The 25,754-nt window shown below is 35.0% G+C and overlaps 1 protein-coding gene across 2 annotated transcripts in view; it reads right to left on the bottom strand.

Moving 5' to 3' along the window:
- HNMT (histamine N-methyltransferase) overlaps positions 1-25,754 on the bottom strand; it is a 46,356-nt gene that overhangs the window by 3,836 nt on the left and 16,766 nt on the right. For both annotated transcript variants that reach the window (XM_038565099.1, XM_038565100.1), the window contains 3 exons: positions 9,255-9,362; positions 8,090-8,220; positions 5,591-5,684 (listed from right to left, as the gene is read on the bottom strand). In XM_038565099.1, coding sequence (XP_038421027.1) covers positions 5,591-5,684; positions 8,090-8,220; positions 9,255-9,362 — 333 coding nt within the window. The remainder of the gene's footprint in view (positions 1-5,590; positions 5,685-8,089; positions 8,221-9,254; positions 9,363-25,754) is intronic.

Here is a 25,754-nt window from a genome sequence, read left to right as displayed (position 1 = left end):
TTTTAACTAGCAACTCTCAAAACTAATGCCTGGCTACTGCATTTTTAGAAAAGCATGCTGCTACTGATATCATTTTAGTGTGAGAATAACTCATTTTAAAAATCTACCTCTTTGTCTTTATTTCTCTTCCTTTTCATCCCCAAATCAAATCTTTTATCTTTATATAATCAGGAACTTCTGCTTGTTCTAATTAAATGAATATTTACTGAGCTGGGCTAGTTCTGTAAGTGATACTTATGATCACAGAGAAGTCTCTCTTCCCTCAAGCAACATGTATTCTAACAGTAAATGCTGTCATTTAATTCTGAATTCAATGTCTTTCTTTTCCTAATGAGTTTCACTTGCCCACCCTTCATCAGTCTTCTCTGCCTGTTCCAGTGAGTGCTCTAGTGTATATGTGTATCTTCTATATTGAATCTTTTACTCCTGTTTATTAAATCTACCTTCAAATCTCTAGAATGATTCCATGCCATCATGTAGTAAATTTTAGCCAAAACATGATCTCTTTTTTTATTTATTTTTATTTTTTTATTTTTATTTTTTAAGATTTTGTTTATTCATGAGAGACAGAGAGAGAGAGAGAGAGTGAGGCAGAGACACAGGCAGAGGGAGAAGCAGGCTCCATGCAGGGAGCCCGACATGGGCCTTGATCCCGGGTCTTCAGGATCAGGCCCTGGGCTGAAGGCAGTGCTAAACCGCTGAGCCACCAGGGCTGCCCTGGTCTCTTTTTTTAGACAGACATTCAGAACTAGTAAAATATTATAAGGCAGATATAATAAATTATTAAAGAATAACTTATTCAGTTCAATTCAAATATCTATTAAGTGTACTCCAGCTGCCAAAGAGATAAAAAGTAGAACTTCTGCTCTCAAGGAGCTCTCCTAAACATCTCATGTGCCTCTGACAAGAAACTTAGCACACTGCTCCAAGTGGTTTACATAAGAGCCCTTCAAAGGCAGAGGAAAAGTAGTAGTCTGCATCCTTCAGAGCCTAGCAGTGACTGACTGTAGAAGCTCAAGAAAAGCTGAATGGACCAAATCTACACAATAGCTATCCCCTGTGCAGCCAGTATGGGACTGATAGTACAGGCTGTGTACTGTTTTCAGTATAGCTGAACACACATGCTACATATGGAATATATAGCCAACCTAGGTCTCTGCATAATTCTAGAAACTGATCCCGTATTTCCTTATACTATGACTAATAAATTGCAAAAGTGAGTGTCCACATGGTACTCAAATAACAGTAATTCAGTCTATTCAGAGTAATAACTTGTTAATAGATCAGTGTCTGAGATGGACAAGAAACAGTCTTACTCATGTGGCATATTTAAGATAATTCTTAAGAGTAAGACATACCATTATCTGCCTAGATATTAGCTAGATAAGTGTTCTTGGTAATTTAATTTAGTAACTAGTTCTAGGCTTGTCTTAATTGTCTACAATGAGCACCCAATTTTCTGCATTGAAGTGTAGCTGTGGATGACAATACTGCCTTAAAGCAAAGGCTTCTTCTTAAACAGGTTTCTTCACTTCTAGGTAATTATGAAGCAAATTCCACTCAGAAAGTGACTGCAGGGATGCCTGGGCAGCTCAGGGGTTGAGTGTGTCTGCCTTCGGCTCAGGGTGTGATCCTGAAGTTCCATGATCGAGTCCCACATCGAGCTCCCTGCATGGAGCCTGCTTCTCTCTCTCCCTATGTCTCTGCCTTCTCTCTGTGTCTCTCATGAATAAATAAATAAGATCTTTAAAAGAAAAAAAAAAGAAAGTGACTACAAAAGTCTTGATAATAACATAACTTACTGTGAACCATTTTGACGTATGTGTTCCAAATTTTAAGGCAATATTCAAGCTTAAGGAATGTTTTCATGAGTCAAATACGGAGAAGATGGTTTCAAGAATTATAGTTTGGGCCAAGAAGGCAGGTTAGAGCAATGGCTTTTATACAGAGGTGAAGGGGGAAGTTGTTCAGGCACCTCATGTGACCCAGCGAGCATTCTCAAACTTGGTTGCTATCTATAGATTGGTCTGAGTGGATAGGGATTTGAAGCGATATCATCAAATGAAAAAATCACCAATAAAAATGTGGATCAATCCTATACATGTTAATTGACAAGAATATAAGGCAAATTTGATTGCAAATTTCTTGTGATTAAATTTGCTTTCACTATTGGAAACTGGCCATTATCTATTTTTCTAAAAGCTGACTCATATATTTGTATTGCCTTGGTTCATGCAACAAAGAAGTTATTGTTATTTTTTTTTAAAAAAGATACTACAGCCACTTCCATACACTGAGGGACAATACAGTTTATCCTAGAGATATATTCTATGGTTAAGACAGGTTTATAGGTGCACAGGTTTATCCAGGTGAGAGAGATAGAGCAAAAGGGCATTAAACTGCACCATGTAACAAAAAGGATGCAAGAGGAAAGTAAGGAGTGGGTATCTTAGGAAGAGTAGTCAGCTACAAGGATATGGGTGAGGTCTGGGAGAAGTTATGAGTAGGTGCAAGGGAGAAGGGTACCAATGAGCAGGAGAACAGCTAGAAAAAGAGTGGCTGTGGGCCTTTGTGCTAAATTCTGTTTCTGTTGTTCTTCCATCCATCAATCTTGCCATCTCCCCAAATCAAAGAATGGTGCTTTGGAGAATGAGGGAAGTAGGGCTGTGTTTACATTTGAAGCAAAGCAGAAGAGGATAAGAAAAGGCAGGTGAAGGACATGCAAGGTTTGGAGATAGGAAATCAAAATTTGAACCAGGAGCAGAAGTTTGGAGCAAATAGTGGTTGGCAACAATCATGAGCATGTAAGCATGACCCCTAGGATCCTCAGGAGTCAGGGGGCAAGGAGTGGGTGATCCAAGTCACTTGGAACAAGGGGTCCTATCATTTTTCTTTTCTGGATTTGTAAGAATTATGAGTGAGCCCCTAAGACTGGGGAATCTGGAGTCATTCAGATTATATTAAATTGATGACAAGATCAACATATTTGACAATTTTATTTACCTTTTCAAGTAGAATATTTTCTTTACTGAAAAGGAGACTATATTGAACAAGGTTGATTATTTTTTAATTACATATATTTAATTTATTTACTTAAAACTCTTCTGATAGAAGCAATAAAGCTATAACTTTAACATCAGGAGAGAATTGGAAAGTCCAAAATAAAATACCTAAATTTATCTTCTCTTTTGCTAAGTGGTTCTTTAAGAAGAAATATATGTATGATATTTCTCTTGTAGCTGTGCAAATCTCTTCTAAGAAAGAAATGCATGTGATAAAGGCAGGGGGTCATTAGAATCCCTTTAATAACTGTACTTCTGTTATTTGTTGCATTCTTATGTGTAGGAACTATGTTTATGAACAATGTTTTCTTCTTTGGGATACCTGTCTTCCATGCTGGGTACAGTAATAAAGAGTGGTTTACTGTATACAGAAAAAGTGAGCAAATATTTCCACCATCAAACTACATTGACTGAATAACTTTTGCCTCAAAATACTTTTTTTAAAATATTTTATTTATTTATTCATGAAAGACACAGAGAGAGAGAGAGGCAGAGACACAGGCAGAGGGAGAAGCAGGCTCCATGCAGGGAGCCTGACGTGGGACTCAATCCTGGGACTCTAGGATCACGCCCTAGGCCGAAGGCAGGCGCTAAACCACTGAGCCACCCAGGGATCTCCTCAAAATACTTTTGAAGAAAGAGCTGATATTTGAGTCTTTTCTCCCTTTCTTTGATTTTTCTGTGTTAATGAATGAATACATAGTACATATGAACCATATATATGCATAGATGAAATGTAGGTATGATTATCTAGAAATAGCCCTTGAATAAGCTAAGACTTATAGACCAAGTTCACACAGCTAGAAGTGCCTCAGCATTCCTGTTGCATGCATTATATCATCATATATTTCACTGCACCTATTTTGGTTTGCACATTTCTTGATGCCAATGAGCCACGGATTGTATTAATGTATTCATGAAATAGCCAACAGAATACTGTACTCATAAGGGCACTTAGTCGATTATCAGTTGTTTATAACTACTTACACCGCTTTCTTAACCTTGGGCTGACTTTTTCCTATTGGTAGAAATATACTCATAGAAAACTGCTTTCTGACACTGAAATACTTAACTTCTGAAAATATTTAAGAATAGACCAAACAGGGTCACCTGAGTGGCTCAGTGGTTGAGCATCTGCCTTTGGCTCAGGTTGTGATCCCCGGGTCTTGGGATCGAGTCCCACATCAGGCTCCAGGCATGGAGCCTGTTTCTCCCTCCGCCTATGTCTCTGCCTCTCTCTCTCTGTGTCTCATGGATAAATAAATAAAATCTTAAAAAAAAAAAAGGATAGACCAAATATAAATAAGAGTGGATCTTCTATGGATATGAAACATATCCTAAAATCAAACACACATGACTTCTGGATGAATTAGTTCTATCTGTAACACTTTTTCTTTATTATTGATACAGATTATCAAGAATAGAGTGTCCTCACTGGTGACAACCAAGTTTCCCTTTGTATTCCCAAATGTAGTACAATGGCTTCACCTAAGTGTTTTAATTTAGATAGAGGCTAGTAGCAAGCGTCTAGTATACATAAGCCCTTCTAAATGGGAAGACAGAATTTTTCCAGATAAATGAGTATTTTTAATTAACCAGAGATAAAAATAGTGTATCAAAATGTCCCTTGGGGGAAATGTTGTATACAGGATCTCTCATGTGCAAAACTCCCGCATGAGTCCAAACCTTGTATTACAGGCAACAACCTTGTTTGCCATCCTTGAAGTCATTCCTCATACTTAAGAGTTAATGAATTTTGTGATTTATAGTTTTGAGTATGGAGTATGCTATAAGCTTAGGAAGATAGAGCTGTTGTATATCTAGAATTAATCTGCCTAGCACTGTGTAAACAATCCATGAAGATTGCTGAATGAAAGAAGTGATGAATTAATGAACTCAACAATGCCAGTGTTTCATTGATTAACATGTTTGCTTACATTCTCTAAGTGGTACTTATTATATACTGGAAGCAACATGACATCAAATGCTGTCTTTGGAAAAAAGAGAGTAACATAAAGCAAAATAATAATTTTTGGTAATTATTTGAGAAAATCTATCATGAACAATATTGATAATGGCTCTAGAAATGCAAATTAATCAAACATGAAAGCTTCCCAAATATTTATACCTTTATTTATGTATTAATAAACATCAGAGAAAGGAAAGAGACATTCCAGAAACAAAATGGAGGTAAATAGAAATATTTACTATTTTTGGTCTCATTAAAAATAAATCCTATTAGCGGTATTTGCTCTATGTTATTGAGAAAAGGATTTATATATAGACAACAAATATGAAATTTCCCAAGAGAAAGGAGTATATAGACATTTAATTCCACTAGACTCCCTAAATTGATAGCCATTGTGAAGGACTTTCCTAATACTGTGTTAATTAATTGACTACGATCAGAAGCCAAGTCAAGAATTTCATAATGAAGACAAAATATAGCAGCTGCCTTCAAACACATGTATCTGAGCACATATGCACTATTACTGTTTTAAAATTCAGAGTGAATGTAAATAATTTACCTGACACAAGAATAATGAGCATCTTAGCATTGGTAGCTAAGAGACTATGGAAGAATTTCAGGGTAGCTGGGATATCTTTTACATAATACAGCATCTAGAAATGAAGAAAAAGAAAAATTAGATGCTTTTCTATGTCAATGTCTTTGTTAATTGGGCTAGATACTTATTAGAAAGTTTGATTTTCAAATTGAGATTTTTACTCAACAAAACATTTTTAGAATTTAAAAATTAAAGATGTTATATAGAGAAAGAAATAATAATGTGATAAAATATCTGGGAAAAAGGAAAACTATGTTATATGCTCAATTACTGCCAAATAGTTTTAAATTTACTCTTTCTGGCTTCAATAATAGAGACATTTATAGCTGGAGATACTTAGTCTCCAGTCCACATTGGGGTATTGATTCTATGCTTACTCTATATTTTGTGAATTATAGTTCTTCTGGAAGAAGATGGTACTGGCACTGTAAAAACAGACCCCATTTCATGGAACGTTGCTTTAAAATTAAGCCCTTTGCACTAGCTTTACCATATGCTCACAGATGCTTTCTTTAAATCACAGAAAATATGTCAGGCTTTGATGTTGACAGATTCTCTAGGAAAATGGACTGAATAAAGCATGAGGTTACATGCTTGGTCACAAGGTTCTAGGGGTCAACCCACCCTTTTATTTTTTTTTCGAAATCACCCCCTTTTAATAACTCTGGAACATCTCTGAATTCAGGGGGAGGCCTTTCCACTCAATACAGGTAGAGCTAAGAATTATACATTGCCAGTAGAAATTTTTCCCAAAAGGCTTGCATTGCTGGAATCTACCCTCACAGATACTTAACTTCTTATATCTTATCTCCATCTCTCTTGGGCAAGAATTCAATATTCTAGGTAGATGCCCATGATACAATTTGTTGCATAAAGCAAGTACAACTTAAATTATGCTCCTCTCACATGAATGAATGAAATAAAATGGACCTGCATATGGCCTATGCTGCTTCAGGGCCATATTTAGTATCATGTCACTCCCTGCTGTTCATGACAGGGATAGATACCCAGATACATAATCCATAAAATGGCTAATAATCTATGATGTGATCTGGCTGAAAAAGAGGAGGTGGGCCATAACAGATGCTCTGAAATTTGATCTGATAGACACAGATTCTCTGAAGTTGACTGTGAACATTAAGTTGAAAGAATGTCATGAGAATATTAAGACTATAAAGAACAATGAAGAGACAAAGACATAATATGGGAAAAATGCAGAATAGACAGGGAGGAAGAAAGAGGAATAGAGTAATAAAGCAGAGGAAACAGAATTGCTCTAAGAAAGAAGGGAGAAAAAGAATGGGATCTAGAGCACAAGTGGAGGGATTAGTTTTCAATAAAAGGAGGCTTCTGTAATAAGACAAAAGAGATGGTGGTTACAGATACAGCTGTGCTTATAAATTTGGAGGGTGAAAGATGACTTTCTATCTGATGATTCCTCTTTGCTATACAGTATAAAGTCAGGTTACCAGTTGGAAATGAGTGGTGGGGGAGGGGTTACAGGAGGTGTAAGGAGAGAGAAAGAGAGGTATGAAATAGTTACGTGAGGAAAGAGGAGAGCAAGTCTAATTGAGAAACACTGTAGGCTTGCTGGACAATTTAAGTACTCCTTCATAAGTAAATTATTCTGTCACTAGTAGAGCAGAGATATAGGATCACTTGGATATTCTAATGTTAGAGTCATTTCTTCCTTTGATTTCTTATAAGTTTATTCCTTTGTAATGACTGTGCTTATGGACTATAGAAGTCTCTTACTGTTAATATTGATATTTCTAAAATATGCATATTTTCTAATGGCAGCCAGTACCCAAGATCTATACACCCATATGCTATCCAGAAATATCAGTGATTCTCAGATATCCATCCCTATAACACCTAATGAATAGTCACTGCCTTTCTAAGAAATACTCTAGTGTATTTCTAAGAAATACACTATCAGTGCTGGATCACGGAAATAAATTCCTACTGAGTGACTGACTGACATAAGTAAAATTTTATTGACCTAAGAAATTATCTAACCTGACCTTCTGTCACATGCACACTAGCCAGGTCATCAACAGAAGAGAAAAGCAAGAGGATTCAGAGAAACTCCAGGACATTGGTACATCCATACCATTAGAGCTACTGGAGCGCTGTGCTAGGTAGGATATGTCACACTCAACTGTCCTCAAATCTATCTATGAACTTCCAATCCTACAAAAATTGATTAAGCCAATATTGAAAAAATATCAATAACTCTAAAGGTGTTTGAGTATAAAGAACTGGCTTTTTTAATTTTACAGAGACTATCCCAGTACTATCAACATATTTATCCTCAGTTTCTGTAGATAATGCTCACTTGTAAAATCAGAAATCAGATTTTCAGTTTTCTTCCTAAAGGTAGAATATCAGGCATTCTTCATACATACTTCTGAAAAAAAACCTCCTTTCTGAGAATATATAACAATAAATATTTCTTACCTGAATCATATGAATAAAGTCCCACTTCTGAAATTCTTTTTTCTCTCTGATTCTATTTTGATATTCAGATGATGTCTCCTTATGCCAAGCAAACTTTATGTTCTCGAGGTTTGATGTCTTGGCTACAAGCTCTAAAATACAGAAAAGAGATGGCACACCATCAATTTTAATTGCAAATGCAGAATCCATTTCCATTTCGAATTTTAATGCAATCAATGTTATATACATAACAGATATAAAGCACATTTTTCTTTTTTATGTAGCTCTGTAAAACCAGAGAGTTCACCCTGATTTTTTCTAGTATTAAATGAAATTAGAGGTAAAAGAAAGAATCAATAAGAAATAATTATGAGAATGCTGATCAGACATAGGTTACATTATCTCAGTATTAATGGGGAATCAACTGGTGAATTTTATCACTGGAAAACAAGTTGATATGATTCTGTAACCCAGTAGTCAGCCACCCATGGCCCATGGACTATATCTTGCTCACCACCTTATTTCTAAAAGGACTACAGACTAAAAACGCACTATTATATTTCCTGACTTTATGCCTGTCTTTCATGTCTCATGTTGTTACACTTTAAAATGATTGAAAAAAATCAAATGAATAGTATTTCATGATATGTGAAAATGATATAAAATTCAAACTTTGGTATTTACAAATAAAGTTTTATTGGAACATATGAACACTCAGTTTATCAGTATCATCTATGGCTGCCTTGGTGCTATAATAATAGAGCTGATTAATTGTGACAGAGATTGTGAGGCCTTCTATGTCTAAAGTATTTACTGTGTGTGTTTTTTTCAGAGAAGTTTAATGACTTCTGCTACAATCCATTAAACACACTCTTTAAGAGCAAGGATTCTGTTTAAATATTTCTGAATGAATTAATGACTGTCTCTAAGAATAAACATCAAAAATAATAGTTGATAACCAGGGAATAAAAGGAGTCAGTAAAAAAAGAAATCTAATTATTCACCGTTCGTATTTCTGAGGTGTTAGTCATGTCTGCCAAGAAAACAAATTAAATATGTTCTTCTCCCAATAAGCTTACAAAGAACATACCACAGTAACTGTGTTGTTAATGACTAAGGGGACAAATTTGGGTTGATAAGCCTTTCAGGATAGGATTTGATGTAGAGCACCATGGCTTACAGGTACCTTTGTACTTGGCAATTTGCTCAGCACTTGGCTCAACAACTTCATTGTTGATATGAATTCCTGGATATTGAGTCTGCAGTTTGGAAAGAATTTGAAGATCAATTTCACCTAGAAGACAAGCATATGGAACATATATTGTAAACCCAGAAAGAAATGATTAAGAATAATTTGAGGTAGTGTATTATGTCTTACTTGTACTAGGAAAACCCAACATAAAGAATAATGCTCAACTGTTGCCCTGTCACATTGTCTATGATGCAGAACAGCTAGATTATAAGTAGGAATAATAATATGAATTGAGCAGGGCTGTGTTGCTATTCCTTTCTTCATTTATATAACCTTTATTTATTATCTATGACTGTATTATGTTAAATCTAAGATGCCATTGGTTATAGGACTCAATCAACTCTTCTTTTTTATCACTAGGTCAGAGAAAACACTGTTAATTATAATTTTAAGATTCCATCAGTTTATAGCAGCAATGGCCACAATAGCCAAACTGTGGAAGGAGCCTCGGTGTCCAACGAAAGATGAATGGATAAAGAAGATGTGGTCTATGTATACAATGGAATATTACTCAGCCATTAGAAATGACAAATACCCACCATTTGCTTCAACGTGGATGGAACTGGAGGGTATTATGCTGAGTGAAGTAAGTCAATCGGAGAAGGACAAACATTATATGTTCTCATTCATTTGGGGAATATAAATAATAGTGAAAGGGAATATAAGGGAAGGGAGAAGAAATGTGTGGGAAATATCAGAAAGGGAGACAGAACGTAAAGACTGCCTAACTCTGGGAAACAAACTAGGGGTGGTGGAAGGGGAGGAGGGCGGGGGGTGGGAGTGAATGGGTGACGGGCACTGGGGGTTATTCTGTATGTTAGTAAATTGAACACCAATAAAAAATAAATAAAAAAAAAGATTCCATCACCTGAAGGTGTATCCTGAATTCATAGATATTAAAATATGACAAAAAGTACCTTCAAATTGATAAACTAGGCTAGGCCAGAAGCATATAAAGAAAATATGTTAGGTACAAAATAAAAGATAAAAAAAATATGACAGACATCGACCTTAAAATACATCATGATCTAGTGGGAGACACAGGCATGGAAAGAACCCTGTTGGGTTGGGCCATGATGGGAAGAGGAACGGAGACAGTGAGGAAGAGGATAGGAGAAGAAGTGAGAGAAATGGAAAGCCTTATGGAGGGAGACCACTCCTGAATTCTTGAGGTAAGTGGAACTTAGCTCAGAGACTTTTGGGAAAATGAGGAATTGCAAGGTCTATAGATAAGACAGCAAGATAGAGACAAGGTCAGGAAACAATGGTATACATGGACTACTGGCAGTTCAGAATTTTGGAATATTTGATAAGGTAAGGTCTCCAAGCAAAAGTTGATTCCAGTGAGGTAAAATAGAGAGGGGGTTGTGACAGAATAGATATTTATTCATTAATTCATGCATCAACTATTAATTGCATGCACTAGGCTCCAGCAAGTAATGATAGGAAGAGCACGGAGATACCTACCCTGATGAAAATTTAGCCTGTAAGTGATTGCATGAGAGAGATGGCAATAAGCTTGATGGACTTGCATTCCAAACCTGTCTTTCCCACTTACTAGGTGTATATAACTTTCAACAATTCATTTTGCCTCTCCACACTGTATTTCCCTCATCATAAAAATAGCAATAATGATTGTACTTAATTTATTAATTGTGAGGGTTCGGTGAAGCAAGGCATATAAAACTCAGTGTAAAAAAAAATAAAACTCAGTGTAAAATAGACACCCATTAAATGGAAGCTGTTCATTAGTTTTTGTTGTTATTATGACTGAGTGCCTCTCTTTGAAAATATCTCCTCTGTGTCTATTGCTGATGTCTCCAATGTAAGTTCCACATTTTTATTCTCTAAGGTTATGAAGTTGATCTTTACTAAAATAGATGTATGTGCTGGCAAAACTAGCCTATGAAAATGATATTAGTCTTTAACATTTTGGCATAAATGACATTAACAGAGCCTCTACAAGGTTAGATATGGCAGGCAACCAAAGTAGAAGTCATAAGACTAGAAGGTCTGGAAGAAAGGAAATAAGGAAGATAATTTGGAAACAAAAGATGTTAAACTAGAAAAAAGGGCAAACAGCATCATGAGAGTCCCAAGTACTGGAGTAGAGCTGGTAAGGGTAGGGAGAGGAAGGAGTGGGAAGGAGGCTGAAATGGAGAATAAAGGAGATTATGTGACAATTATCTGGCCTCACCAACAGGAAACCTTTTATACCTTCTGTAATAATTATAGCTGCCAATTATTGGTCATCTACTGTTTGTCAAACACTGTGCTAGGCACTTTACTTAGATTGTCTCACTTAATCCTGACCACAATGTTATCACAAACTCTACAATATTTTTCTAACTGGATAAGGTGATTCGAGTAATTTGACACTCAGGAGATATTAATATGCCTAAAGTTTAAAGCACATTTTTCTGATTCTAAAGTGTTTGTTCGTCCTTCTCCGACTGACTTACTTCACTCAGCATAATACCCTCCAGTTCCATCCACGTAGAAGCAAATGGTGGGTATTTGTCATTTCTAATAGCTGAGTAATATTCCATTGTATACATAAACCACATCTTCTTTATCCATTCATCTTTCGTTGGACACCGAGGCTCCTTCCACACCAATAAAAAATAAATTAAAAAAAAAAGAAAAAAAAATAAATAAAGTGTTTGTTCTTCTAGAAACCGAATACTAAAAGGGCATAAGGAGTATTTTTTTCCTTCTCTGCAGTAACTATTTTTGAAAGATAAAAAATAATAATTACTAGGCCAAAGGCTGATAAGAAAAGCTGTGGACTAATGAGAAATAGATTCCAGATTGCCCATAAGGACCAGAGGTCAATAATTCTATTCTTGCCTCTTTCAACCTAGCTTGCTTGCTTGCTTGCTTGCTTGCTTTATTTATTTATTTATTTATTTATTTATTTATTTATTTATCTATCTATCTTATTTAACTTATTTATAGAGTGCATGATGCATGAGCAGGGAGGGGAGAGACAGGAAGAGAGAGAAGGAGTGAATCTTAAGTAGGCTCCATGTCCAGCTCAGAGCCCAGTGTGAAGCTGGAACTCATCACCCTGAGATCATGACCTAAGCTAAAATCGAGTCAGACACTTAACCCCCTGAGTCACCCAGGCAACCTAACCTAGACATATATTATAAACAAAAATATTCATCAAATCTGAGGGTCCCAGATCCAACATTCTGAAATTCAGAAGGTTGCAGTAATTTTCCCCCTGGGGGAAAAAGATCCCCAACATTTTGTATCTTCCCAAATGTCAAATGTATCCAGCACAGCCCCGGGGTATATTACTATATTATTACTTTCCCAACCAGCAAAATATTCTACTACAGTCAGAGCCAGCCAGTCACTCTTTTTAGGGCAATGATGGAGGGTACAATATTAGAATAGCAGTTGAGACGTGGAAACCACAGATTTACCTAACAACCTCTAGAGTATGAGTGAATGTGTGGGCATAAACCATCTGTGCGTTCTCTGCTGCAAATCTAGCAGAAATGAATGAAAAAAAAAAGAAGATAATGAAACTATTTCACCAGGAATTCACATATAGAATCCATTTCTGACTTCATAAATTGAGTAACCATGCTTCCTGTTTGCTAGGGATAGTTCTATTTTATGCTTGTTGTTCTGGTGTCCTGTCTGGTTTTATTCTTATCCCAAGTTTTTAAAAATTTTTAACCAAATATTATTATTAGAATTTTATTTTTGCAAATAGTTTTGAAAATATTTTATAAATTGATCAATATAATAAAAACCTGTTTAATAAATTATTTAATTTTTTAAATTTTAATAATTTTAATTCTTTACCCACTCCCTACAACTCTCACTAATTTAAAAAATATGTGTATTGATTTATCTTAGAATAAGAGAGTAGGAGGAGAGGCAGAGGGAGAGGGAGAGAGAATCCTCAAGCAGACTCCCCGCTGAGTCCAGAGCTCAACATGGGGCTTGGTGCCAGGACGCTGAGATCATGACCTGAGCCAAAATCGGTCCAATGCTCAACTCACTGATCCATCTAGTTGCCCCTACAACTCTAACTCTTAAAAGGATTCTGGGTTTGACAATAATGCCACCATGTGCTTGAGACACTTATTCTCTGTGCTATATTTTTTATTTACAATGGACTATATTATTTCTTATTGTGATAGATGAGAGAGAGAGAGAGAGAGAGAGATGTAGAAATCACCCAAAATATAATACATTCCTTGGTTTCATACCCTTTATAGTTTGCTTTCTAGTATCCCTCATAAATAGGAGACATGCATTTAAAAAATGATTTATACGAATGTCTTCCTCTACTAAAAGAGAGTAATGAAGAGGTAGTTCGATGTTGTATAATATTATGTCCTATAGTCTAGCCTAAACACTTAGCATTTAGTTATAAATATATTTTTAATACATCATCTATACTGTTCCCTGCCTATCCAGTCTCCCAAGCTTTGCTTCTTGCTTCTTCCTCCTTTTCTAGCCATGTGTAAAATTTCCTGCTAAATTTTTCTTTACTTTTTTCCCATTCCTATTAGCAATCCTTGTTCAGGCCCATATTATCTATATCTTGGAATACTGCAAAAATTCCCTGAAAATACTCTACAAATTCTATCTGAACTTTGTGTCCCCCAAAACCATCATGACTACAATCATTCAAAACTCTAAGCCAAGCAAGCCCATCACTTCCCTGCTTAAAACCTTCTGACTAATCAACTAGATAAAGTCCAAGCTCCTAAACTGTGCATTGACAACCCTACATGCTTCATATTCTCATCTCTCACAGCTTCATATTTTGAAACTTTTGGCTTCAGGAACCTTGAATTTCTTGCAGTTTTACCCTTCTTTCTCTCCCCTGCCCTCCACATATACCATGCTCTTCCATGCGTTTTGTCCTCTGCCAGGAATCCTCTCCCCTCACTTCCTTACATCACCTAACTCCCACACATCATGAACTCTTCCACACATTACCTTGGTAGTAATGTTTCCCACAGACCTTGGAAGTAGCATCAAAATCCTTCAGACAGAAACTACCCATCAATTGACTGGAGTTGGCAACACAGATAAAGCCTTGTGTTCCCTGACCTAAATTATTGCTTTACTTCACTTCTTTTATTCACTATCAAAGGCTTGATTCCAATGAATTTGTTAAAAAGTATCAAGGACTCTAAAATGCTAGACTGAACAACTGAGCAGTTTGATCATCAATCACTGAAAAACATGTGAGGGGTTATTACAGCATGTAATACCTGAGCCAGCAGTAAAGAAATTCAAAAAAAAAAAAGAAAGAAAGAAAGAAAAGAAAAGAAGAGAAAAGAAAAGAAAAAAAGAAAAGAAAGGAAGAAGGAAGGAAGGAAGGAAGGAAGGAAGGAAGGAAGGAAGGAAGGAAGGAAGGAAGAAAGAAAGAAAGGAAAGAAAGAGAAAGAAAGAGAAGAAAGAAAGAAAGAAAGAAAGAAAGAAAGAAAGAAAGAAAGAAAGAAAGAAAGAAAAAAGAAAACAAAAGAAAAAGGAAGGAGGCCATTTGTTCTTTTTCAACTGAATCCTCCTGTGTAGGAGCCGTAACATTATGAATGCGTTCCAGTATCAGACATTAAGCATCCTATAAATGCTTTTAGAGAGCACATAAACCAAACTAATGTGCCAAAGGAATGGGAGAAAGTAAACTTGAAATGAATCAATCAAATAATTCAGAAATTCTCAGCAAATTCTCAGGGGGTAAACAAAAGGAATGTGGAAACCAGGACTTTTATTGTATGTTGCAAAGCCTCCTGGGAATTCTACCTTTGAGATCCAAGAAAATAGCATTTAAGGAGAAGGCAATACTTGTTTATCTCAAAGTCAGTCTTCTTTTACATATGATCTCTCATTAGTCATTGCTTGATCATAATTCTGACAACGGTAGAGTACTTATATTTAACATCCTAAGCCTTCAGCTACATAATTGCCAATAGTTTTTTGGGTTAACTAGAGCCTTAATATGTGTTTCCCCTTAAAGTTTTGGAACAAAATCTGCAGTTTCCTGTGACAAATGGAAAAATTATAATGATTAAACAGCTCTATTTCAATATACTATCCTTCTTTTGGTGTCTGTGCATTTTATGATGTAACTATCTCAGTTGGTTAATGTGTGAAACTTGAGCAAAGTTGGGAAAATCCAAATGTGTCAAACTGTTGTAGAGTATTTCGTTTCTATTTATAGTGTCTAGAAAGATATGCACCAATTTACAATCATTGGTTACCTTGGGTATTGGAATTATAGGTTGTTTTTCACACACACACTCTTTTTTAAATCTTTCATTCCTGTGACTTTTTCATTCCAGAATTGGAATCCTGTACCTCCCACTCACCTTCATCTATTCACCTCCTCTCTGGCAACCACCAATTTGTTCTCTATAGGGGTCTGTTTCTGCTGATTTGTTTTATTTTTTTAGATTCTACTTATAAGTGAAATCATACAGTATTTGTCTTTCTCTGACTGACTTATTTCACTTGGCATAATACACTCTAAGTCCATCCCCTCATTGCAAATGGCAATATTTCATTCTCTTTTATTGTTGAGTAATATTCCTGTGTGTGTGCACACGCATGTGTACCACATCTTCCTTATTCACTCATCAATTGACAGACAGTTAGGTTGCATCCAGATCTTCACTACTGTAAATAATGCTGCAATGAAAACAGAGATGCATATATTTTTTCAAGTTAGTATTTTTGTTTTCTTTGGATAAATACCCAGAAGTATAATTACTGGACCTTATGGTATTTCTATTTTTAATTTTTTGAGGAACTTCTATACTGTTTCCCACAATGGCTACACAAGTATACATTTCCACTAACAGTGCATGGAAGTTCCTTTTTCTCTACATCCTTGCCCACACTTGTTACTTCTTGTTTTTTTGATACTGGCCATTCTGACAAGTGTGAGGTGACATCTCATTCAAATCCTCATTTTTAATTGGATTATTTGGGGTTTTTTGGTGTTGAGTTAGGAGTTCTTTCTATATTTTGGATATTAGCTACTCATCAGATATAGGATTTGTAAATATCTTGTCCCATTCAGTAGGTTCCCTTTTTGTTTTGTTGATTGTTTCTTTCACTGTGCAGAAGTTTTTTGTTTTGGTTATTTTTACTTTTGTTTCCCTTGCCTAAGGACATAGATCCAGAAAAATGTTCCTAAGGCCAATGTCAAAGAGATTATTGCCAATGTGTTGGTCTAGGAATTTTAGGATTTCAGATGTCACATTTAGGCTTTTAATCCATTTTGAATTCAGTTGTCCAGTTTGTCCACCACCATTTAGTTGAGAGACTGTCTTTTCCCCATTGCATATTCTTGCCTCCTTTGTTGTAGATTAATTAGCCATGTACGTGTAGGTTTAGTTTTGGGCTCTCTATTCTATTCCACTGGTCTATGAGTCTGTTTTTGTACCAGTACCATACTGTTTTGATCACTGTGCTTTGTAATATAAATTGAAGTCTAGAATTGTGATGCCTTCAACTTTGCTTTGCTCTTTAAAGCTTGCTTTGGCTATTTGGGGTCTTTTGTGATTCCATCCAAATTTCAGAATTGTTTTTTCTAGTTTGAAAAATAATGTTGGTATATTAAAAGGGATTGCATTAAATGTGTAGATTGCTTTGGGTACTATGGACATTTTAACAATATTTTTTCTTCAAACCCATGAGCATGGAATGTATTCCATTTCTTTGTGTTGCCTTCAATTTTCTTTCATCAGTATTTTATACTTTTCAGAGCACAGGCCTTTTACCTCTTTGGTTTGGTTTATTCCTAGATATCTTATTATATTTGGTACAATTGTAAATGGGATTGTTCTCTTAATTTCTCTTTTTGCTGCTTCATTATTAGCATATAGAAATGCAACAGATTTCTGTACATTGATTTTGTATCCTGTAACTTTACTGAATTCATTTATCAGTTCTAGTAGTTTTTCAGTGGAGTCTTTAGAGTTTTATATAGAGAGTATCATGTCATTTACAAATTGTGAAAGGTTTACTTCTTCCTTACTGATTTAGATGCCTTTCATTTCTCTCTGTTGTCTGATTGCTATGGCTGGGACTTCCAGTACTCTGTGGAATAAACATGGTGAGAATGGACATCCTTGTCTTATGCCCGACCTTAGGGGAAAAGTTCTTTGTTTTTCCTCATTGAGGATGATATTAGCTGTGGGTTTTTCATGCATGACCTTTATTATGTTGAGATGTATTCCCTCTAAACCTACTTTGTGGAGGGTTTTTTTTTTTTATCATAGATGGATGTTATACTTTGTCAGATGCTTTTTTTGCTATCTATTGAAGTGATGATCATATGGTTTATCTTTTATTAATGTGATCTATCACATTGATTGATCTGCAAATACTGAACCACTCTTGTATCCCAGGAATAAATCACACTTGATAGTGGTGAGTGATTTTTTTAAATGTATTGTTGGATTCTGTTTGCTAGCATTTTGTTGAGGATTCTTGCATCTATATTCATCAGGGATCGTGGTATACAGTTCTTCCTTTTCGTGGTGTCTTTCTTTCTTTTTTTTTTAAGATTTATTTATTCATGAGAGACAGAGAGTGAGAGAGAGAGAGAGAGAGGCAGAGACACAGACAGAGGGAGAAGCAGGCTCCATGCAGGGAGCCTGATGTGGGACTCAATCCTGGGAGTCCAGGATCATGCCTTGGCCGAAGGCAGGTGCTAAACTGCTGAGCTACCCAGGCATCCCCAAGTGGTGTCTTTCTCTCGTTTTGGTGTCAGGATAATGCTGGCCTCATAGAACGAATTTGGAATTTTTCCTTTCTTTTTTATTTTTTTTTAATAGTTTGAGAAGAATAGGTATTAACTCTTCTTTAAATGTTTGGTAGACTTCACCTGTGAAACCATCTGTCCTGGACATTTGTTTATTGGAAGATTTATTTATTACTGATTGCATTCCTTTGCTACTTTTTGGTCTATTTGAATTTTCTATTCTTTTGAGGGGTTTTGGTAGTTTAATGATTTTAGGAATTTATGCATTTCTTGTAGGTTGTACAATTTGTTAGCATATAGTTTTTTAATATTCTCGTATAATTGTATTTCTGGGTATTGGTTGTTATTTCTCCTCTGTCATTTATGATTTTATCCATTTGAGTCATTTCTCCCTTTTATTAAGTTTGGCTAGGGGATTATTAATTTTATTGAGTTTTTTCAAAGAATCAGGTCCTGGTTTCATTGATCTGTTCTATTGTGTTTTTAGTTTCTATATCATTTACTTCTGTCTGATCTTTATTATTTCCTTCATTCTGCTGGTTTTAGGTTTTGTTTGTTCTTTTTCTTTATCTTTTTGGCATAAGGTTAGGTTGTTTGAGATTTTTCTTGCTTCTTTAGGTCAGCCTGTATTGTCATAAACTTCCCTCTAAGAACAGCTTTTGCTGCAGGCTTTGGACTGATATGTTTTCATTTTCATTTGTTTCCATGTGATTTTCATTTCTTCTTTGATTTCCTGGTTAACCAATTCATCATTTAGTAGTGTGTATTTAACCTCCATGTATTTGTGGTCTTTCTAAATTTTTCCTGTGGTTGACTTCTAATTTCATAGAGTTGTGGTCAGAAAAGGTGAATAGAAATGACTTTGATTTTCTTGAATTTTTTTAAGCTTATCTTGTAGCCTAATATGTGGTCTATTCTGGAAAATACTCCATGTGCACTGGAAAAGAATATGTATTATGCTGTTTTAGGATGGAACATCCTGATTATATCTGTTAAATCCATCTGTTTCAGTATGTCATTCAAAGCCATCCTTTCCTTGTTGATCTTCTGTTTACATTATGTATCGTATCCCCTGATGTAAGTGTGGTATTAAAGTCTTCTATTATTGTCTTATTATTGATTAGTTCTTTTATATTTATTATTAACTGTTTTATGTATACAGGTGCGTAAGTAGTTATAATTGCTATATCTTCTTGTTGGATTATCCCCTTTATTATTATATACTGTCTTCGTCTCTTGTTAGAGCCTTTGTTCTAAAGTCTATTTTATTCAATATAAGTATTGTTACTCCAACTTTCTTTTGACATCCATTTGTATTACAAATCCCCTCATTTTCAATCTGCAGGTGTCTCTACATCTAAAATGAGTTTCTTGTAGGCAGCATATAGATGAGTCTTGTTTTTTTTTATCCATTTTGTCATCCTACATCTTTTGATTGGAGCACTCAGTCCATTTACATTCAAAATAATGTAATGTAGATAGGTATGTAACTATTGTCATTTTATTTGTTTTGTCATTGTTTCTATTTCCTCTGATCCTTTCTTGTTTTTCTCTCTTTTGTGGTGTGCTGATTTTCTTTAGTGATATATTTGGATTTCTTTCTCTTTGTTCTTTACATATTTATTAGAGGTTTCGAATATATGGTTACCATTAAGTTTGTATATAACCTTCTTCAGCATATACTAGTGTTGATATAGTAGTGTGGATATATTAAGTTGATGGTCATTTAAGTTTGAACTCATTCTTTACTCCTCCTCATGTTTTTGGTATATGTTGCCATATTTTTTTTTATAAATTTTATTTATTCATGATAGTCACAGAGAGAGAGAGAGAGAGGGGCAGAGACACAGGCAGAGGGAGAAGCAGGCTCCATGCAGGGAGCCCAATGTGGGATTCGATCCCGGGTCTCCAGGATCGTGCCCTGGGCCAAAGGCAGGCACCAAACCGCTGCGCTACCCAGGGATCCCCTATGTTGCCATATTTTGCATTTTTTTTACTTTGAGTTCTTTGACTGATTTTTTACAGAAATGCTCTTTTTTACTGCTTTTGTGTTTCCTACCTTTATACTGTCATCTTTGGTCTCCTCTTTCTATTCAAAATTCTAAAAACATTGCAGAGCTGGTTTAGTGGTCATGAACTCCTTTAGTGTTTGTCTGGGAACATCTTTATCTCTTCTTGTATTCTGAATGATAGCCTTTCTGGATAGGTATTCTTGGCTGCATACCATTCAGCACTGTGACTTATGCCACTCCCTTCTAGCATGGAAAGTTTCTACTGAAAAATCTCCTGCTAGCTCTATGGGTTTTCCCTTACATGTTATTGTATTTTTTGTCTTGCTGCTTTAAAAATTATCTCCTTATCACTATATTTTGCCAATTTAATTACAACAGATCTTGGTATGGATCTGCCTTTGTTGATTTTGGTGGGGGTTCTCTGTGTTCTTGGATCCGAATATGTTTCCTTTCCCAGATTAGGGATATTTTCAGCTATTATTTCTTTGCATAAATTTTCTGCCCCCCCCCTTTCTTCTTCTTGTTATTTTTTGTCACACAAAATATGCTGATCTTGATTTAAAAAGTTAAATTAAAACTAATTTTTTAAAATTCCCCTCATTGCAAATCTCCTTCCTTTGTACCACCTCATCCCTCAAATCAGCCACAACTATAAAATGATTTTCCATGTCTTTTTTGGGGGGGTTATGTTGAATCTTTATTTAACTTTGCAGCCAGATAATTTTGTAGTTGTAATATCTTGATTTCATAGCAGCCATATTTTAAATGCATCATGCCTATATTTGAGGGATATGTATTTGAAATCCCTGACAATGGAACTTAACAAAAAGTTTAAAAACAAGGAAAGAGAGGATTTCATCCTCTAGACAACTTTTCTCTATTCCCTGAACTTCAGTGGTATATTTAATGAGATAGCAGAGAAATGTTGCATTCTTGCTTGAAATTCAAGGTCAGCTGATTAAAAATGGAAAAAAAAAAAAACATGAAAAGGAAAATTTAGAGATTATGGATAGATAAAACTGAGCTCAAATTTAGTATTTGCCAGAATTATACAAATTTATTAATATCTCTGCCCTTTAAAGTGCATGTCTATAAATTAAGGATAATGTAGTCTATCCTATTGTAAAGGTCAGCGGCACTATGTGGAGATCTTGTACTTCAATTCATGATTATATAATAATTGCTCAATAAATTGAAGCTATTATACATTAATTCAATGAATATTTCTGGGTATCTACTAAATGCTATGTTCTAGTCACTGGAGATATAGCAATGAATAACACAGACTAAAACATTCAAGTGTTACAGATGGTGATAAGTCTCACAGACAAAACCCAGGCAAAAGGAGCAAGGTGAAGCCATAAAGGGGAGTTTGTGATTTTCAATTGGATGGTCAAGTAGGCTTCACGGAAAAAGTGACATTTAAGAGAAAGTTTAAGGAGACTGGGAATGAGGGAATGAAGTTTTGCCCTTCATGGGCAGTCCCATAATAAAATGAAAACTTAGAAGAGTGCTCATCATGTATTTGTATTGTCTAGGTTGTTCTTCTGATTTAGCTTCCATCAAATAAAACACAAATCCCAGCTTAAGAACCCTGGGGCTTCCCAAAATAAGAAAACCTGTAGGTCAAGAAAATGGAAGGTTAAAGACTAGAGATATCTCTTGCCATTTGATCTCCATCTATTCTTGCTTCATTTCTCATATCAAAATATATGTGAATTCTTTATATTATCAGCAGGAAAATTTTATTCTATTACATGTTGCATTAAGATTATTATCTTCCTTGCTCTCTCTACTAGAACATCAGACACAAAAAAAATTGTTTGTAAAGAGAAAAATTGCCCAGAAAACTCTGCGCTTAGTAATGAAAAATAATTTCAGCTATGGGTTTGCAACCAAAGTAAGAATAATCTGATGTTGAGCTGCAGGGGGAAAGATAGAAGATTCCTGACAAGATCATCTCATCTCAATCTCTCTCTCTCTCTCTCTCTCTCTCTCTCCCTCTCTCTCTCTCTCTTTCTCTCTCTCTCTCTGGGTGGCTCAGTATTGAGGCAATTCTGTCAGTACAGAAATATGAGAGTGGAATATTAACATAGCTATAGGGTCTCAGGAAAGGAATTATAAATTCTGAGTCAAAAGCACATTGCCATTTGCTTTCATGTGTCTTCTGGCTATTTGCCCAGGAACAAAACTGCCTGAATACTTTGTAACTGCAGGAGTCCTAAGAAAAACCATGCTACCAAAATGTTGTATGAAATATAAACTTAGAGAAAATGTTCCAAAAAGTGCTAAACACTGAAATGTAGATATATTTGATAGATGATTCATATAAAATACAGAATTTTGCCTTAACTTTTAATTTATAGATTTTTAACATATAGATACTTGATTTCTACTTCAGCATATACATAGAAGGAAGTACATTCTATCCATACAATATTGTAATGTTTCAAAGTTATATTGAGTTACCCTTAATGAAGTGCTTTTTCCTACCTTTCCTTCCTTATACCCAAGGAAGGATTTATAGGATGAAACTCCTTGAAATGGCAAAGGTAGTCCAAAATAATCATGTAGATGGTGTGATTTTATCAACATTGGCATACATGCTCTCTCATGCCTATTCTGTCTCTTAAATAACCTTCACAGGCTCTCATCTGAGCCTGCAATATTAATAACTGTTAAAACACAAATGCTATTGATGAAAACTATCAGTTATTTAAACCCTCACATGAATAGAGTCTGAAGACCTACTGTCCTCATGGAATAAAAAGCATTAAATAATAAGTATCCCAAGGAAAACACAGTGAACAACCAACATCCTTTTGACCACCCTCACCCTCATCATTATGGCTAACATGTACTTGGATCAGCCGTGAGAGAATCTGTGTGCTCTGAAAAAAAGCTCTGCTAAGTTATAACACAGATGGCATGGCTCTTAAAATATTTGTACAGGTATAATGGTGTTGCCAGTGACTCAAAAATGGCCAAAGGAAAATTGTCCCAAAAACATATATGTGGGAGCAGTGCTATGGGCATCAGCCACATAGCTAAAGTTGCTGTGAGAAGTCAGTGAGTCTACTCTTTACCATCATCTCTCATCAACTATAAGATTATAGTTTTCACTAGGTTTACTTTTCCTGTTCCTAGTTATAAAATAAAAACTGTAGGAAACCTGAGAAATAGACAAAGATATAATGTACAAAATGAAATTAACAGTTTACTACCAGAGAAAACCAAAGTTAACATTTTGGCTTATTTCCTTCTAAACTCGTCCTTTTTTACTTTCAAACAAATAATTTCCTTTAGTCTATCCAGGTGAAATCATCTTGTGTATAAATTATTTTGATTTGCTTACTTGAGGGTTAAACCACGAATATATCAAAATTCACTTAAATGTGTTATTTATGGTGGCAATTCTCTAAAATGGAATAATTGTTTTAATTATTATCTTTGATAATATAATGTAAATGTAATGTAAATTTATATAAGTGTATACATTTATATGTGGAAATTTATATGAATATGTATTTATATATATAAATGTATTTTATATATAGTCAGTTGGTATATAGTTATTTTTTTCCTATCATGAAGAACCTGACAACAAACCATGACTTTTTGAGCAAAAATGTTGTTTTCAGATTAATTCCAAGAACCAGAACTAATGTTAGAATGAGCCCCTTGATCTTCGGTGGTATTGAAAATAAAACAAAACAAAACAAAACAAAAGACAAAGTTTAAGGATAAGGGTGCCAGATGCTGAGAAAAGATGTAGGCTGAAGAACTATAGTACATTTTTAGAGGCCTCCTCATTGGGCAAGACCAGTCTAATAGCTGAAGCACTTGCAGATGGGGAGCAGAGGTACAGGGGTGGGAGCAGGAATGTCCAGGGGTCCATGAGGAGGGGCTGAAGCAGAAGCTGGGGCTGTAGTGGGACAACAGGGGAGTGGCTAAGTATGTCAGTATTTTTATTGACATATTTGTTTATTAAGTATATCAGTATTTTTAGAGCCAGTATGAACAGACTGTATTAGATGAATATCAGAACTTTTTCTGATACATTACTTACAGGAACATTTCATTTCATTTCATGCCTTTATCTTTTGTACATGAAAGCTTCCGTATCACTGTTATTTCATTAGTATTACATATTGGCTTTTTAAATCTTCTCAAATTGTTCTCAGTAAAAATTTGAACTTTTCTTCAAATAGGTTGCTTATTTTTGTATTAAATATAATTATTAACCAAACAAATAGGTTCATCATCTGTAAAATGAAGATGACAACAGACCCCTTACACCAAGGTTGCATGAGGATATATATTAAATCACAAAGTTTTATTTAATAGTAAATGTCAAGTGGAACCTTATTCACTAATTAAGAGTTTGTCCCAAACTGTCATAAGAACTGACAAGATACAATTTTTTCCTTCAGCAAAATTGCAGATAACCACATGCTAAGGTTTTCAAATACCTTGTAGATACTCAAAACTGTGAATGAAAAACTCATATGTTAACCAAAAAAAAATGTGTATATGTCATATTGCTTTTTATCTGTTTTACCTATATCAAGCCATTACTGCATTCTTATGAATTCTAAGGCTGTGCAACTGAGTTTATTTGCTTTTCTGTGTATACAGTCATTTAATCTACAAATAATGGTAGTTTCTTCTTCACTCTGCTCATTATCCTGTTTTCCTGTTTAAATCCTTATTGAATTAGCCAAAACAGTCTTGTTTACTCCGGTTTTAATGACAATGATTTCAATGTTGTAGCATTATGCTTGTTTCTCTCAAATTGGTAATATATTTGTTGTTAATAATACTTCCACTTCACTTGAAAGTTTTAAATACAATGGAGTAAACTATTTTGTTAAAATTATATGTATTTTAATATCATTATGAATGCCTTTAACAAAACTTTCTGAGACCCCAAACTATGATTACCCAAAGTAGACAGTCCTGAATTCTATAAATTAGTGAGTCTCTAATAATAGAGTAGCTGCTAGCATGCCACACGTGAATCCATAGAGTCCATATACCTCTAATAATAGAGTAACTGCTAGTATGCTATACATGAGTAAAATAGTATTTACTCATTTCAAGTTATAAGCAATTAGAATACAGACTAAAATTTACGTACATATCTAGATGTCCTATTTGAATTCCACTTCCTCAGTATAGGCAAACATGGTGTTAGTCATACCACTCTGGAGAAATGGCTACCTCTTTCTAGAAGGTTAATCATGAAGCCATAGATTTTATGGAGTAAAAGCACCTTTATTGGCCCCAACATCCGAAAAAAAAATGTCTAAGTCCTTTCCATAGCATATCTGAAAAGTATTTTTCTAGTCTATGCTGACTCCTAGAGCCTTATCTCTCAAGATGTGTGCTTTCATTTCTGGACAAGTTTGATCAGTGAGTTGTAATATTGACTCAAAAAATCTTTCTCTCTTACAACCATTGGTTCTTTAAGGGTAAATATTCTGTAGTTAGATCAACATGAAATATCTGATGATAGGAATAAGCACTTATATATATTTCCTTTTTTGGTCCAGAAAAAATATTGAATGTGCTTATTTCTATCATCAGATATTTCATTATTTCATGTTGATATGTATATATACATGTCCCCTGATTAGGGGAACATATATATGTCCCCTAATTATCTGAATT

The sequence above is a fragment of the Canis lupus genome, chromosome 19 (genome assembly GCF_011100685.1).
Source record: "Canis lupus familiaris isolate Mischka breed German Shepherd chromosome 19, alternate assembly UU_Cfam_GSD_1.0, whole genome shotgun sequence".
Classification (NCBI taxonomy): domain Eukaryota; kingdom Metazoa; phylum Chordata; class Mammalia; order Carnivora; family Canidae; genus Canis; species Canis lupus.
The sequence above is the reverse complement of the archived record's forward strand: the minus strand, read 5'-3'. Positions and strand labels throughout refer to the sequence as shown.